Source organism: Lupinus angustifolius, unplaced genomic scaffold (genome assembly GCF_001865875.1).
Source record: "Lupinus angustifolius cultivar Tanjil unplaced genomic scaffold, LupAngTanjil_v1.0 Scaffold_164_6, whole genome shotgun sequence".
NCBI classification, from domain to species: domain Eukaryota; kingdom Viridiplantae; phylum Streptophyta; class Magnoliopsida; order Fabales; family Fabaceae; genus Lupinus; species Lupinus angustifolius.
This window is the reverse complement of record NW_017726231.1, coordinates 261,191-276,847: the sequence shown is the minus strand read 5'-3', so window position 1 is coordinate 276,847 and position 15,657 is coordinate 261,191. Positions and strand designations below refer to the sequence as shown.

Below are 15,657 nucleotides of genomic sequence, written 5' to 3'. Positions count from 1 at the left end.
CTGATTAAAATCTCCTTATAAGACATGTAATTTATAAATTAATCATTAATATTTTAGGTTTACCTTATTTATCAGGTTTTCACCTTTGCTAGCCCACTCACCAGTAATAATTAAATTCAACCAGTTCATGTGTATGATTCATCAGTCAAACAAAATTATCATTAACAAATGTATAACTATCTGTTTGCCAGAAAATTAGATTTTGTAAGAGAAATAAAGAAATCTTTTCTAGAATAATGAAATATATGATTTGAATATTTTCATTCCTTTTTATCTTTTTTCTAAATCAAGTTCGCAAATAAAAAAAATTATAAAAAAAAAGAGTGTCACACGTGTGCTGTGCTTTTGTTGCCGTTAGTGATAAGCACGCCTGGCATTCATCATCACCTCACCTCCTTACTTTTTCTTTCTTCCCTCTCTAAATTATTCTAATTACATTCGCTTCTTTTCTCTCTCTTACATTCTCTTTCTCTTTCTTCCTCAACTTCCACTTTACTCTTTTCTTCTTTTTCTTTCCTTCCATTTTCTGCTTCATCTAAAATCCACCTTTTCTCTGCAAATTTTTTTCCTTTCTTTTTGAATCTGCTCCGACCTATTCATTTCGATTGATTCCGTTTTTCTAAGTTTGAGAGGTCTTCAGTTTTTCTATGCTGATTTCAATAGAGATAAAATCCATTGCTGCTACTTCTGCTTATTTTTTTCCAGGTACGTGACGTTGAATCTGTTTCCGATGTTTTGTTTTACTTGATTTTTGTAAGTAAGTTGCATCAAATTTTACGATTTACGCGTCAATTTTGATCCGTTTCATGATTAGTGATTGAATTGATTGATCCGAAACCAAACAAGTGCAATTTTTTTATAAATTTTTGGTTTCCGATGTTGAAAACTTAGTACTTTTTGTAACTAGAGTAGTAGATGTTGATGTTTTGAAGTTCGGAACTTTGGAAAATGGTGTAGTAAGTAAGCGTTTGAGTGATTTTGGCATGTTGGATTCTCGAGATCAGTTCAAGTCTTGTGGCATGTAATGTTTATGTCTATGTGTGCTTACATATCATTTGTTACTCTTAAGCATCTTTAGCCTCCGATCAATCAATCAATCTTAGAATCATCAGCCCATCTTCGATCTTACAAAGTGTGACACTTTGTATTTCACTTGATGTGATTGATTGAATAAAATATATTTAAATTAAAAGTTTAGAAAGTGTTTTCCTGACCAATCACATCAAAAAAATATATAGAATGACATATTTTGTGCCATAGAAGATATGCTCCCGATACTACATATTTGATATCATATTAGGCAATCATCTTAGACTAGAGAATTGCTATTACCATGCTTCCTTTTCAGTGGTTACTCTCCTAGCATAAGTGACGGATAAGAGTGGTTTTATTATATCAGTCTCGTTTGACTACTATTCACACTTCTCATTCACCACTCATTTAATAAACAAGTAAAGTAAGGTAGCGCGTTGTAGGTGTGTTAGAATATGCCAGAACGTACATAACATATGGGTTCTATTACATGTGGGATGCGTTTTATAAATAGAAATGAGGTTAAATAGCAGTACATTTTGGTTCTATTAACAAGGGTGAAACCAAATGAATAAAAAAAGAACAGAACCAAATCACTCTATCCATCTTCCTTTTTATATTCCACTCTGGTATGTTGGTGCATCATTCGCTTCCTAAAATTTTAATTGGTCAATAGAGAGTATGAATAGTCAATTTGCGGTGCCAATAGAGTCACTCTTATACCAATGGTGGATACCAAGACATTTAGCTCTAGTATTTGTAGACAAGGAATTTGTGCTTGCTGGAAATGCATTTTGTTTTGTGTAGAGGGTGAGCCTCGGAGCAAAGGTAAAGTTGCTTACCATGTAACTTGGAGTTCATGAGTTCAAATTCTGGAAACAACTGCTTTACTTACAAGGGTAAGGTTGCATACAACTACTCTCCCCATATCCCACTATATGGGAGCCTCACGCATTGGGGTGCCATTTTTTAGTCGAATGAGTGAGAATGTAGTTGTTGACAATGACATGCTTGTTGAAATTGTGTTTCTATTCTTTGTTGCTGCTTAGCATACATATATCTTTTTATGGAATATGGAATGTACATAAGCTCTTTAGGTTTTGTACTTTGGAAAGTTGGAATTCCTGATGCTACATGAGAGAAGATTTATGTGAAGGCTAAAAGGTTAGGTGGGTCATGGGTGTTGGTTAATGATGCTCAACCCTTAGGTCTTCAGTATATATGTGGTGGTTAACAATATTTGGAGATTTATAGTGATGATTGCTATTACTTAATATATTGAAGAACTGGCCATTTTACAATCCTGTAGAAATTTATGCAATAGTCGTAGTTTTACTGTATTACAGGGAACATGAGCTCATTTACTTAGCATATAAAAACAACAACTTGGCTAGGCTTCCATTTTTTCTGTACCAATCCCTGGCAAATTTATCAAAGGTTCCACTAATGATGTTAACCTTCTGCACCATCTATCCCATCTCTTGATCAGTTTCTCAACTCTCCAAATAAACTTTTTTTCTTAGCCATGATTTCCTAATTGAAACAGTTTGTGAAGCATTTGAATTTCCAATTTCACCCTCTATTCTGTCAGCTTCAGCAATTTATCACTTTGATCTTACCTTTGTACACATCATATTATCTGTGGTTGCCTTTCAGGATATTTGCTTGCTACATTCAAGATAGTTTGTGGAAAACAAAATAGCAGAAGATTAATATGGCTGTTTCTATGAGAGATTTGGATTCAGCTTTCCAGGGAGCTGGACAAAAGGCGTATCCTGCATCAAGTTAACATATGATGATGTTTAAAATTTATCAGAATTTCAATTTATATTCATTTGTTTCTGTTCTATGCCTGTTCTCGGTATTTCTGAACTATTGTCCTTAACTATACATAGTGGACTTGAAATATGGCGTATTGAGAATTTTAATCCAGTTCCTATCCCTAAGTCCTCTTATGGGAAGTTTTTCACTGGGGACTCCTATGTGATCCTAAAGGTAATTTTTCACAAGTGATTACTCATTCATAGCATGCTAGCTGCATTTTGATATCTGCTGTTGTAGGAAGCTTTTGCTTCTGTTTATTATTGTGTCACTTGAAAATTTACAATCCTGCTTATTCGTTTTTCTATGGAAAATGTTTATTATGGAATGTCTATACATTGAAGACCTGAAGATATACAACCATGCCAAAGTTCATTTGAATAATTAAATCAAATCAATCTTGTTTCTTATGATAAATGTTCTCTCTTGCTTTAAGAACGCTCCCTACCCTGAAAAGGTGGGGAGTAACTTTAAAGCATTGTTATTGGATTCATAATTTGATGTTTCACACCATCTATACACTTAGCATAAACATGAAGGAATTCGTGTTGCCTATAGAAATAATACAGGAATTAATACATGAAGGCATTGTTATGGGATTCATACTTTGATGTTTCCCACCATCTATACACTTAGCATAAACATGAAGGAATTGGTGTGGCCTATAGAAATAATACAGGAATTAATTTACTCAAATAACATGTGAACATGCATATGCTTGTCATGGTTTCCTTCAATTGGAGACCATCAGCATCATACTGATTCTTGCTAGCAGGACCCACACATATTTAAGATGGCAGATCATGAAGCTTAGACGTTGTAACAGGAAGCTTAGACGTTGTAACAGTCAAGTCATTTGTTTATCCTTTTGTATTAAGAAATGCAAATTACAAGAAAGGGAGACAGTGTTTGTGTTGTAAACAAATTCATGTGAGAAATCTGGGCAACTATGCCTATAATGTTATCTTTTATGCCCTTTGGTTTTGGTAGAGAATGTGCCCTCAGGTTAAAAGAATGATCTCTGTATTTATAAAATATATTATTCCCCCTGAAAATGAGATCAGCTAAAGGACATAGTTGGATTCTTTACCATATGCCTTTTTTCCTCTTGCTGATAAAGAATGTTTTTGTGGTCTTTGGTTGAAGTCTCAATATAATCCTCAATAGCACCTATTTTGGCTAGATTTATATTATCCGCTTATTTTATAATGATTTTGGCCGCAATTTCTAACGCAGTTAGTTTTTATGGAGTTGCTTGTACATACTGTATCATATATGAAGCAATGTTTTCCATTTGTATCAATATTTTCTCATTTCTTCTTATCATTTCCATATAGACAACTGCATTGAAAAGTGGTGCTCTGCGCCATGATATCCATTACTGGCTTGGTAAAGACACCAGTCAGGTAATGTTATTTTTTTGGAGTTATGTAGTTTTTTTAGAATTTTTTATTTTATTTTTCACACTATTCTTGTTTAGCATTACATTAGTTCTAATAATAGCTACACAATTGGTACATAATGAATGTGACTTTAAAATAGGATGAAGCCGGTGCTGCAGCCATCAAGACAGTTGAGCTGGATGCAGCTCTTGGAGGTCGTGCTGTACAATATCGTGAAGTACAGGGCCATGAAACTGAAAAGTTTCTGTCTTATTTCAAACCATGTATTATACCTCAAGAAGGTGGAGTTGCTTCTGGTTTTAAACATGCCGATGCTGAAGAATATAAGGCACGGTTGTTTGTATGCAGAGGGAAACATGTTGTGCACGTCAAAGAGGTAAGTTTGGCATTCTTATCTGTTGTTGAGGTTTGAGTTTTGTAAATCATTATTTGCACCATGGATACAGACACACACATATATAGAAACATTGTTTGTACTTGTTTGAGTAGGTGTTTATGTTGTTTATAGGTTCCTTTTGCTCGATCTTCACTCAACCATGATGATATTTTTGTTCTTGATACTGAGTCAAAAATCTTCCAATTTAATGGTTCCAATTCATCTATTCAAGAAAGGGCTAAAGCGTTGGAAGTTGTACAGTATATTAAAGATTCCTACCATGAGGGGAAATGTGCGGTAGCTGCTATTGGTAAGTAGACTAGTATATGTTGAAGTTTGAAAGGTGTTTATTGCGTATTATATATTTAAGTTCTATATTTGAGCTTCAATGCAGAGGATGGAAAGTTGATGGCTGATCCTGAAACTGGAGAATTCTGGGGTTTCTTTGGCGGTTTTGCTCCTCTTCCACGAAAAACAGCCAATGATGATAAGCCTGCTGATCCTCACTCTCCGAAGCTGCTTTGGTAATATGTCATCAGTTTTCCATCTAGCATTTTTCATTTGTGTTTCGCTGCCACTATATTCCATTTTTTATTAAAGTGATATTTGAATTGAATTCATTGATGCTTAAATGTTTTGTCACCGTCCTCTTTCACCTACAGTTTTTAGGGTAACATTGAACTTACACCCTTTAACTTAGGGCCATGTGTGGATTAGATCTTAGGGTTTGGAATGGTGCAATTGACCCTTTTAAACTTCACACTTTGACACAAAACCCATTTTCTCAAGCAAATTGTTAAAAAGCTAAAGGAAGTGTCATGTGACTTGTAGGGGATACAATTTAAACAATCTGTAACCTCTAATAAAGTGAAAAGAATCAAATTTAAGTGTAAAAATAACAGTTAAGAGGAACAATCTATATATTTTTCACTTAAAATGGCACTATTGGAGGTTAAAACATGTTTTGATGGCTCACATGTACGTCATGTGACATTTCCTGTATGTTTTAATGTTTTGGTTGCTGAAAGGGCTTTTCCACATGAAGTGTGAAGTTTCATTTATTTATTTTTGTGAGGGCTCATTAACGCCTTTCAATTTTTAAAGTTTGATCTTCTAAGGGTCCAAAGTATAAGGGTGTAAACTTCAATTTGCCATCGTTTCTTATTTCCCTTCATCTGTCAAACTTACCGTGGTTATCAATATGAAGACTGCCAAAAAAATCTATTCTTTTACCCAAAGTTGTATTAGTTTATTATAGTGCAAATTTGAAAGTGATATGAATCATTTTGACAATGCATTGATGAAATTCATGTGTAATATTAACATGCTGGATTCTATAATGCTCTGGTTCTAATGAAATTATGAATGTTGCAGTGTTGAAAAGGAACAGGCAGAACCTGTTGAGACTGATTCTTTGAAAAGGGAATTACTAGACACGAATAAATGTTATATTCTTGATTGTGGATTGGAAGTATTTGTCTGGATGGGAAGAAACACCTCTCTTGATGAAAGAAAAAGTGCAAGTCGATCTGCAGATGTAACATCTCATTTCCTTATAGTAGAGCCAAGTATTTTATTATAAATTTTAATGACTCTCTAATTTATGTTGACCAACAAACAGGAGTTAGTCAGTAGCACTGCTCAACTGAAACCCCAAATAATTCGGGTTATTGAAGGATTTGAAACAGTGATGTTCAGGTCCAAGTTTGCGGCTTGGCCTCGGACCATTGATGTGACAGTATCTGAAGATGGTCGTGGCAAGGTTGCAGGTAGGTGTCGAATAATTTCAGTTTCACTGTGGTCTGCTTAGATTTTTCTAACAATAAAATTTACAATCAGCATCATTGACAAGATTATCATTATATCATCTCCCAATTTTGTTTATTGTGTATGACTTTGTAGCACTTCTTAAACGTCAAGGCGTAAATGTCACGGGTCTGTTGAAATCTGATCCAACAAAGGAAGAGATTCAACCTTACATTGATTGCACAGGACATTTGCAGGTACTTGCACAGCGAATCATCCATCGAAACCATATTTCTTGATATAGCTTTTCTTGGTTTCAGTTTTATTTATTTCTTTATTGGTTGTGAAGAACCAACTTCCCCAAAAAGCTTAAGATGTTGAGTGAACTCAAATGAAAGGGTTTAGATATTTAACACACCCCTTCACACAATAAGCACGGACTATGCACAGGCCCACCTCTTGTGCTGAGATTTTAACTTATTTCTTAATTATTTAGAATAATGGGGACATCAATGATTGAACTTCTGACCACATGGTCATACAGGCTCTAATACCAAATCAAGAACCAACTTTCTCAAAAGCTTAAGCTGTTGGCTGAAACAAATGAATGCTTGTAAATACTTAACAGTGTTTTTTTATTCTCTGGCCCTGGATAATTGATTTTTTAATGACATGTTTTTACAATTATTATAATTATAATCACTAGACCCTTAAAATCTCTCGCTTTCTCCCATCCTTAGGATGGCGATCAGAGTAAGAAGCAGAATACATAGTCTTGTTGTACATAAGAGCTGTATTCTATCATGTTCCTGTACTTGGGATATGTTAAACTATGACTAGTTCATACTAATTTTGGACATGCTGAGTTTCTGCTTATTATCCTTTGGGGAGAGTATTTAATGTAGAACTGGTAACACACCCCTTATTTTTGAAAACTGGATTGAATAATTAAGAAACACTAGATATTTATTCTGCTTATCTGTTAATTAAATAGGCTTTGACGAGTTTTATTACGTATTTGTTTTATTCAATTAAGATCTACTAGATTGTACAATTATCTATTGTTGTCCAGCACGAGAAAACTTTCATCTTTATTTTTTTCTCCTTTTCCTATTGGTATTAGGGTTTAAGTCATGCCTATGAATTGTAATATATTATGCCCATCTATTACACTTAATAAAACATTTTGGATATTTTTTATTTGCTTTGGGCTGCCGAACAAATCTGCTTTCCACCACTTCAGCAATCCTGTTTCCAAGATTCAATGAAAACATGTCTTAATTTACATTGAAGTTGTTATTGAAGCTTAAGACACCGAGTTGAAAAATAGGTTTCTGACTGTAGAGCTTTTTTATGCATAGTTGCAGTTAATATGGTCGCTGTTGTTTTTTATTGCTTTATTGCCATTTTATAATTAATTAATATCTGTTGACTGGTTGTGTGATCTGATGTTAAATTCAAAGTTGCTCTTTTGCTTCTGTGATTAACAACCGATTTACCCTAACTGCACAGGTTTGGCGTGTGAATGGTCAGAAAAAGATTCTTCTTACAGCTTCTGACCAGTCAAAGTTTTATAGTGGAGATTGCTACATCTTTCAGTATACATATCCTGGAGAGGATAAGGAAGATTATCTTATTGGAACGTGGATTGGAAAGAATAGTGTTGAGGTGAAAGATTTATTGTTTTATTGTACTTCTGCTAATATAAAAGATAATAATTTGATGTGGTTGAAAAATGTTCACCTGCTTGTGGAAAATGTATTGGCTGTTAAATTAGGATGCAAGTCCCTGATTTTATTATTTTTAGTTTATTTTCCTAACTGGTCCTTATGGCGAGACCGCGAGAGCTTATTAGCACAAGGTTGCCTTCTTTTTCTTCTCAACTGGGTCCTTTTACATGGACCTAAAAATAGACTGAACTTAGGGAACCTATCAAAATAGTTTTTGAAATTATCGGGATTGATTTAAAAATTTGTGAAATGTAGGGGCCTTCAGAAAAAATTACACTCACGCCCTGAGGTTTAACTTAATTACACTCACCACCCCTAATCTTTAAAACATTACACACCCCTAAATGCATAACAGGATTTATTTCAGTCTTCCTATAAGTTTGCCTTCAGATTATTATGAATCTTTGGTCTGGATTGTTTACAAGCTGTTTTAGTTGAAACGTGGAAATAGGAAGAAAGAGCTTCAGCTAATTCACTGGCAAGCAAATTGGTTGAGTCAATCAAGTTTCAGGCTTCCCAGGTAATTGTTCTTCAACATTTTTTAAACTCGCTTTGTTGAGATATTATTTTTGCTCATTTCTTCACTCCTTTCTAATATTGTAGGCTCGCATATATGAAGGCAAGGAACCAATTCAATTTTATTCTATCTTCCAAACCATTATTGTTCTTAAGGTTTGTGGGGTTCTGATATTGTGGAAACTATAAAACATGTCATTTAAAAATTTTCATTAGTACTGGCCAATTAAATTTATTATCATTGCTTATTATTATTATTATTATTATTATCAGGGTGGACTTAGTGATGCATATAAGACTTGCATTGCGGAAAAAGAAATTCCAGATGAGACGTACAGTGAGGATGGTGTTGCACTATTCCGCATCCAGGGCTCTGGACCTGACAATATGCAAGCTCTACAAGTTGAACATGTATGTCATATTTTCTCTTTTTTGAGGCCATGTCTCTATGTACTTATTTGTACTGCGCAAGATGCATGTTTGAATATACTCATTCTATTTATGTAATCACTTTCTTTTCATATTCTTTTGTCAACCAGGTTGCTTCCTCCTTGAATTCCTGTTATTGTTACATACTTCATAATGGCCCTGCTGTCTTTACATGGTCCGGAAGCTCTACAACTGCAGATGATCAGGAACTTGTTGAGAGGATGGTGGATTTGATAAAGGTCTGATATGTGCTAAGATAAATGTAGTAAGAAAATTGTCTAACGAACATGAAGTTGGCTCTGTTTTATTTGGGGACTGGGGTATTTATGTTGGACAAGCTGCTAAACGTGGGTGCAAATTTATACTCTTTCATGTTGAAAATTGTCAAATATATCTGGTTACCACCGTTTGGGAAATAGCCCATGTTGTGGGTTCTGGGTTCCATGCTAGCCAGTGGCATTCCTCCTATCCACATTTCCGGACCAGGAAATTATATTTTAGTGAAAAAAGGCTTATAACTTATTATATTAATTATTCATGTTTGTGAATTTCATTTTAATCTGTGAGAATAAAACAACTGACTTTTCAAACTTTCAAATGTTGCGAAAGATTATTAAATATATTTGTTATTTTTGTTTAGTCAGGTTTCCTTGTTTATCTGGTTCTGATATGGCAATTTTCTGCAGCCAAATTTACAATCCAAACCACAAAGGGAGGGTACAGAATCTGAACAATTTTGGGATTTGTTAGGAGGAAAATTAGAATATCCCAGTCAAAAGATTGTTCGGGAGCCTGAAAGTGATCCTCACCTATTTTCTTGCAACTTCTCAAATGGTAAGAGCTACTTTATTGCATGCTGGAAATATTTATATAATCCTCTCTCCCTTTTGAAGACAAACAGCTGACTTGTTTATGATGGTTTTCTTCTGCTGCTTGACTGAACGGTGTGCAGGAAACCTAAATGTGAGTACACCCATTAATCTATTATTATCTGTAATCAAGAGGGTGAGCCTCAGTGCAATGATAAGGTTGTTTGTCTTGTGACCTGGAGGTCACAAGTTCAAATCTTGGAAACAACCTCTTCGTTTGCGAGGGTAAGGCTGCATACATCTACCCTCCAGCCTTACTAGATGGAGTTTTGTGCACTTGGACGCCTTGTTTTACCAAATACTTGATTTTGATTTTGGAGTTTATGGAGATACAATGGCATGAAGGCATATACTCTTTACCATCAAATTTTTTTATTTATGACGTTAAGTTGATTATCATATAAAAAATGCTTAATGATGCAATCCATTTTAAGCACAAGTAGATGGTAATTTAGAAGATTTAAATACAAGCTATATCGGTTAACCAATAATGTTGGAAAAACATAAATCCCAGTACTCAAGAATGATGGGCAACAAAAAGCTACTAAACAGATGAAATACATTTTTTGGAAGACATCTAACGTCAGTTGTACAGTTGATTAAATCTGAAGATTGAACATTCTTTAGGTGTTGATTAAATTCTTTGTAGTGGCATTCAGAATATGCAAATATAATCAGGTTACTCTATTAGGTGTTCTGACATATCTGCAAAATGGTTACTGAAAAGGACAGAAAGTTATTCAAACTCAAACTTGTATACTAGTTGGTATCATGAGCAGCAAAATAGAAAAATATACTGCTAACATCATCAATGTAGTTCAAGGTGGTTATGGCCATCACAGCATCTCAAAAAGACTGATGGCAAACTCCTTAGGTGTAGAACACTGACAGAAAATTTGGTCAATGTCCTACCAATTTTGCTCCTAAATTTGTACTAAAGCACATTTAAGAAGTTTTCAGGGTGAATTTACTCCTTCTTAGTACTACACTGCTTATGAAGGTACGATTAGTTGGATTTATTTCTACAGAAATGCATTAATCTGAAGCATTATTTTCAGGTGACAGAGATATACAACTTTTCGCAGGATGATTTGATGACCGAAGACATTTTCATATTTGATTGTCACTCAGAAATCTTTGTTTGGGTTGGCCAGCAGGTTGATCTCAAGAGTAGAACACAGGCTCTCACAATTGGTGAGGTATAACTGATTGTGCTGTTTTTGGAAGCCACTAACAAGTATAATTTAGTATCTAGTATTTTGAAGACTTCATTGGCTTTTTAGTTATTTAATTTCGAATATGATTAGAAAACTTTGATATTTTTAACTTGGGCATTTTCATCATCTTTTACTAATTTTTTGAAATGTGTTAGAATTTCTAAAGTCAACTATGGATTTATTAACCCATTCTTTTGAATTGAACAGAAATTTCTTGAGCTTGATTTTCTTCTAGAAAACTTATCCCGCGTGGCTCCTATATATGTTGTCAATGAAGGGAGTGAGCCACCTTTCTTTACTCGCTTCTTTAAGTGGGAATCTGCAAAATCTGAAGTAAGTTTTTCAATGTAATGGCATAATAGTATGACTTCTAATCGTTTAAAATTCCTGACTGTTGACAATTTCCTTTTTACTTTGTAGATGCTGGGAAACTCATTTGAAAGGAAGCTAACAATTTTGAAGAATGGCCGTACTCCTCTTTTGGATGTAAGACATCTTATCTTGTATTTCTTTGTTTTCATTACAACCACTAACGCAATGTTCCTTTTCTTGCCTTATATTCTTTTAAGCTCATTTTTCTATTTCAAGTCAATTTTTCCATATTTATTTCTTGTTAGCTGGTTAATGGATGAAATGCTGCTTCTACTTAAAAGGAATTTTCTTCATATTAATCATTTTAGGTACAATAACATGTTAAAAGTAAGGACTCCTAATAACTGTTATTACCAAAACAAAAACAGGATAAAAGGATTCATAATTACTGTAACTAATTTAGGCTCTGGATAAGTTTTTACTAGACTAAAGTTGTAATTGAATCATGCATATTTAGTGCCTATTATATAAATAAATGAAGTACTAAAATGTGGTATAAACTTTTGTAATGGACTGAAAATTAGAAACAAAAAATCATTAATATAATGGAAATAGACTACTTCTTTTCTGCAGTTAATTTCTCCTAATCTCATTATAGCTTCATGCAACTTGTAATGTAAACATGATTTCCAAATGTTTCATTTACTATATCTAGGTTAGTTGGAAAGTAAAGTAGACAGTTTGGTTGAGGAAAATGCATATACATTGGAGGTATAAGGATCTAGACTGTGTTAGTGGTAGAAAGGTGGTTTGGTTGGACTGAAAATACTTGTCTTCATATTTTGTTTTTGATAAAATCTAGTTTTCATATATATTTTTTGTATTTGTACTTGTTTTGTTTTTGATTGACTGATTCATTACCAGAAACCCAAAAGGAGAAATCCTGTATTATATGGGGGAAGGTCTAGTAGTGTGCCAGATAAATCCCAGCGTTCCTCCCGCAAAATGTCTCTTAGTCCTGATCGTGTTCGTGTGCGGGGCAGATCTCCAGCCTTTAATGCACTGGCAGCTACCTTTGAGAATCCTAATGCTAGGAACCTTTCAACTCCTCCTCCAGTAATTAGAAAGCTGTATCCAAAATCTGTGACGCCGGATTCTGCAATATTGGCACCCAAATCTACATCTATAGCTGCACTTAGTTCTAGTTTTGAACAGCCACCTCCAGCAGGAGGAACTATGATGCCTCGATCACTTAAAGGTAAACATAGATGAAATAGTTGAATATTCCCCTGCTTTGAACACAGCTTTAAGTATCAGAATTTGCTTTAACGTGAAGTGTTTTCTGATATTTGGGTTGTTATGATGAGAAGCGACTTCAGTTACCCCCAAATCAAACCCTGAGACAAATGACAAGGAAACTTCTGTGAGCAGCAAAATGGAATCTCTTACCATACAGGAAGATGTGAAGGAGGATGAAGCTGAAGACGAGGAAGGTCTCCCGATTTACCCATATGAATGCCTTAAAATAACTTCCACAGGTCCTGTGACAGACATTGATGTGACTAGACGGGAGGTATAATGGACTATCTTTATGGAGCATCATCATCTCTTCTCTACTTCCTTTTCATCTTTTTGCTGTTTTCCCTCACCATTTGTGGATTTGCAGCTTATAATTAGACTTTCTTTAATTTTACTTTTGATTTATTTGAGCTTGATGCATACAGACTTTTCTATCATCTGTGGAGTTCAAAGAGAAATTTGGGATGACAAAGGATTCTTTTTACAAGTTGCCCAGATGGAAACAGAACAAACTCAAAATGGCTATTCAGTTATTCTGATTCTTAAAGGTATACTTTGCCTTTTGTTAGTTCCTGGACGTTCAGGTTGTAGTTGGAACAATTTTTTATTATCTTAAGTTTATATTATATTCTTCTTAATACTTGTATTTACTTGTAGAGTCTCTTTTTACAGCTCAGGGAGCTTCTCTGTTGGGCTGAACATAAGGAAGTTAAGGGACAGAATCAGTGTACTTTTTTTAGCATAGCTGCTTCTGCTCCCAAGAAACTTTTCATGAAGAGAAACTATAGATTTTCCACCTCTCCCTTTCTCTTTGTAGTGTTTTGAATGTTTAGGGTTAAATTATTTGTTGAGTTAATGGCTTGATATTATTTTGATAGAGCACAGGTTGTGTGTGAGCTTCCCTTTTTTTGGGGGTTTCATGCTAATCTTTATTTTATTTTTTAATTTAACATTGTTTTGGTAAAGCAATTGGGCTTGCAAATGCGGTCTATTTAGGTTGTATTGATATATTGAGGATGAAGTGTGTACAGCAAAGTGTAAAAACTAGCAAACTTTTCATTTGTTTTGGAAATAAAGTGTGATTCTTTCTTCTTTTCAATTGTAAGTTGTAACGACCAGTTAGGTGGTATCATGAACTTCGAAGTGTGCAGGACGATTATGGACCCTTCCTAACAGTGAAGAGGAACTAAGTTAGGACCGCTTTTATTTGGAGTGGAGTGAAAACCTAAAATGGTTCTTAAAATTTTTTGCTTAGTAGTTTTTGGTCTCTTAGGGTTAGTTTCGGAGTTTGATTTTGAAGGAGAAGGAAGAGAAAGGTAAAGCTTGGGAGCCATGAATTACACTTGTGATATGACTCTCAAGCCTTCCATTTCCTTTCCTTCTCCTCCAAAATTTAACTCCTAAACTAACCATTAATAAAAAGGAATTCACATTTTCGTTACTCTGAACTGAATCATACATGAGCTTATACAAGTGAGAGCTATAAGATTAGAAACTTACTCAACCTTCTTGCCAAAACTAATTGTAATAACTTTGTTTGTGATGCAAGTAACTAACAAGTCTTCCAATAATTGACTAATCATCTATGCAATTAACCAATAGTTTTATAGTAAAAACTGCCACTCAAGTTAGGCTATGTACATGATAGATACCCAACTTGGCAATAGAAATGTGATAAGAGGTAGCATGGAGACATTTGTAATAACATCATTCAATTAGGACTGAAAGATGGAAAGTTAATGGATTATGTTAGATTGAATGTTTTCCTTTGACAACCTATTTTTATATGTTTTGTATTCTCTTGAAAAGTGGGATTGTGTGCTAGATTGGCAGATGTATGGGGACTTGAAGATAATCATCAAATATCGGAAATATGAATCATTGTATTTCAAGAAAGATAAGCAAGAACTTGGTATTAGTCTCATAGGAGCTTATGGACACTGTATTTTACTTTGTAGACTTCTCATAAACAAGGGCGAAACCAATGAAAATACAATTGATTGTGATGGATTTGTGCGAATCTAGGCTACAAGCCCAATCTAAGTCAAGAAAGGCAATTGGAGTAAGATTAGAAGTAGAGAAATAGAAAACTCACTTGTCTAGTGATCCTTTTATATATATGAGAATATGTGATGACCTAATGATCTAAGATATTTGCAACATCTTGACTCACCTGTTCTACAAAAAAAAGAATGTTAGGCTCAGTAGGAGTGAGTGAAAAAGATTAACTTGCTCACAATCCTTCTATAGAAAGTTGGATCTAAGAAATAAGTACCCTTATTTGCATGTAATTTAGTAGTGGGGTCCATGGAAGTAGGCTTAGTGGCCAATACCACAATCTAACAAGATTCCTTCGGTTTTAGAGACTTAAAGGCCCATGAAAAATCTCAAGGGGGGGCCTAACTATTTGATACTGAGTTGTTGCTCTAGAAAGCTCTTGTCAAATTGAAGTATGGAGATGAGAACCCAAATACTTGACCTATAATAGTCAATCTCGATTCCTAATTTATAAGAGTAGTCTTAGAATTGTAAGGGATCCCATTGGGTTGCCACAAGGTGATTTCAAAAGGACAAGTGATTGGTTTGCTTGAATCATGTACAACTAGAGTAGGAGCAAGTTTCAGTTGAACACATGAGAGCATTACCAACTATTGGGTGTCTCACTTTCATATGGTATTGGCAATTAGGGCGGGAAATAGGGCGTGAAAGTTTGTTTTTAAATAGGGCGTGAAATATCACTTTCATATGGTATTGGCAATTAGGGCGTGAAATAGGGCATGAAAGTTTTTATTGGCAATTAGGATGAGCATGAGAAAGTTTGTTTTTAAATAGGGCGTGAAATATCATATCATGTGTCCTCTAAACATGGACAAGACGGACTTGCGGGCTGCGCTAAATAAAATTATA

At 34.5% G+C, this 15,657-nt stretch overlaps 1 protein-coding gene across 6 annotated transcripts; it reads left to right on the top strand.

The window, feature by feature from the left end:
• The first annotated feature begins 578 nt into the window (after positions 1–578).
• LOC109340356 (villin-4-like) lies at positions 579–13,849 on the top strand. Of its 6 annotated transcripts, XR_002106782.1 has the most exons (25): positions 581–705; positions 2,689–2,802; positions 2,928–3,027; positions 4,191–4,259; positions 4,396–4,632; positions 4,765–4,942; positions 5,027–5,156; positions 6,007–6,169; positions 6,254–6,401; positions 6,535–6,635; positions 7,891–8,046; positions 8,560–8,628; positions 8,712–8,780; positions 8,898–9,035; positions 9,164–9,292; positions 9,740–9,887; positions 10,006–10,016; positions 10,981–11,121; positions 11,347–11,472; positions 11,560–11,625; positions 12,376–12,709; positions 12,822–13,024; positions 13,176–13,334; positions 13,423–13,495; positions 13,607–13,849. XR_002106782.1 is itself a non-coding variant. In XM_019578035.1 (24 exons), exons 2-23 carry the CDS (start codon positions 2,747–2,749, stop codon positions 13,287–13,289), a joined length of 2,877 nt encoding a protein of 958 aa, XP_019433580.1. In that variant the 5' UTR covers positions 579–705; positions 2,689–2,746; the 3' UTR covers positions 13,290–13,334; positions 13,423–13,842. The 6 variants fall into 6 exon arrangements, 5 of the variants coding, with proteins under 5 accessions (XP_019433580.1, XP_019433578.1, XP_019433579.1 ...); XM_019578035.1 differs by having other exon boundaries at positions 579–705; positions 12,831–13,024; positions 13,423–13,842; XM_019578033.1 differs by having other exon boundaries at positions 580–705; positions 13,176–13,298; positions 13,423–13,842.
• The last annotated feature ends 1,808 nt before the right edge of the window (positions 13,850–15,657 follow it).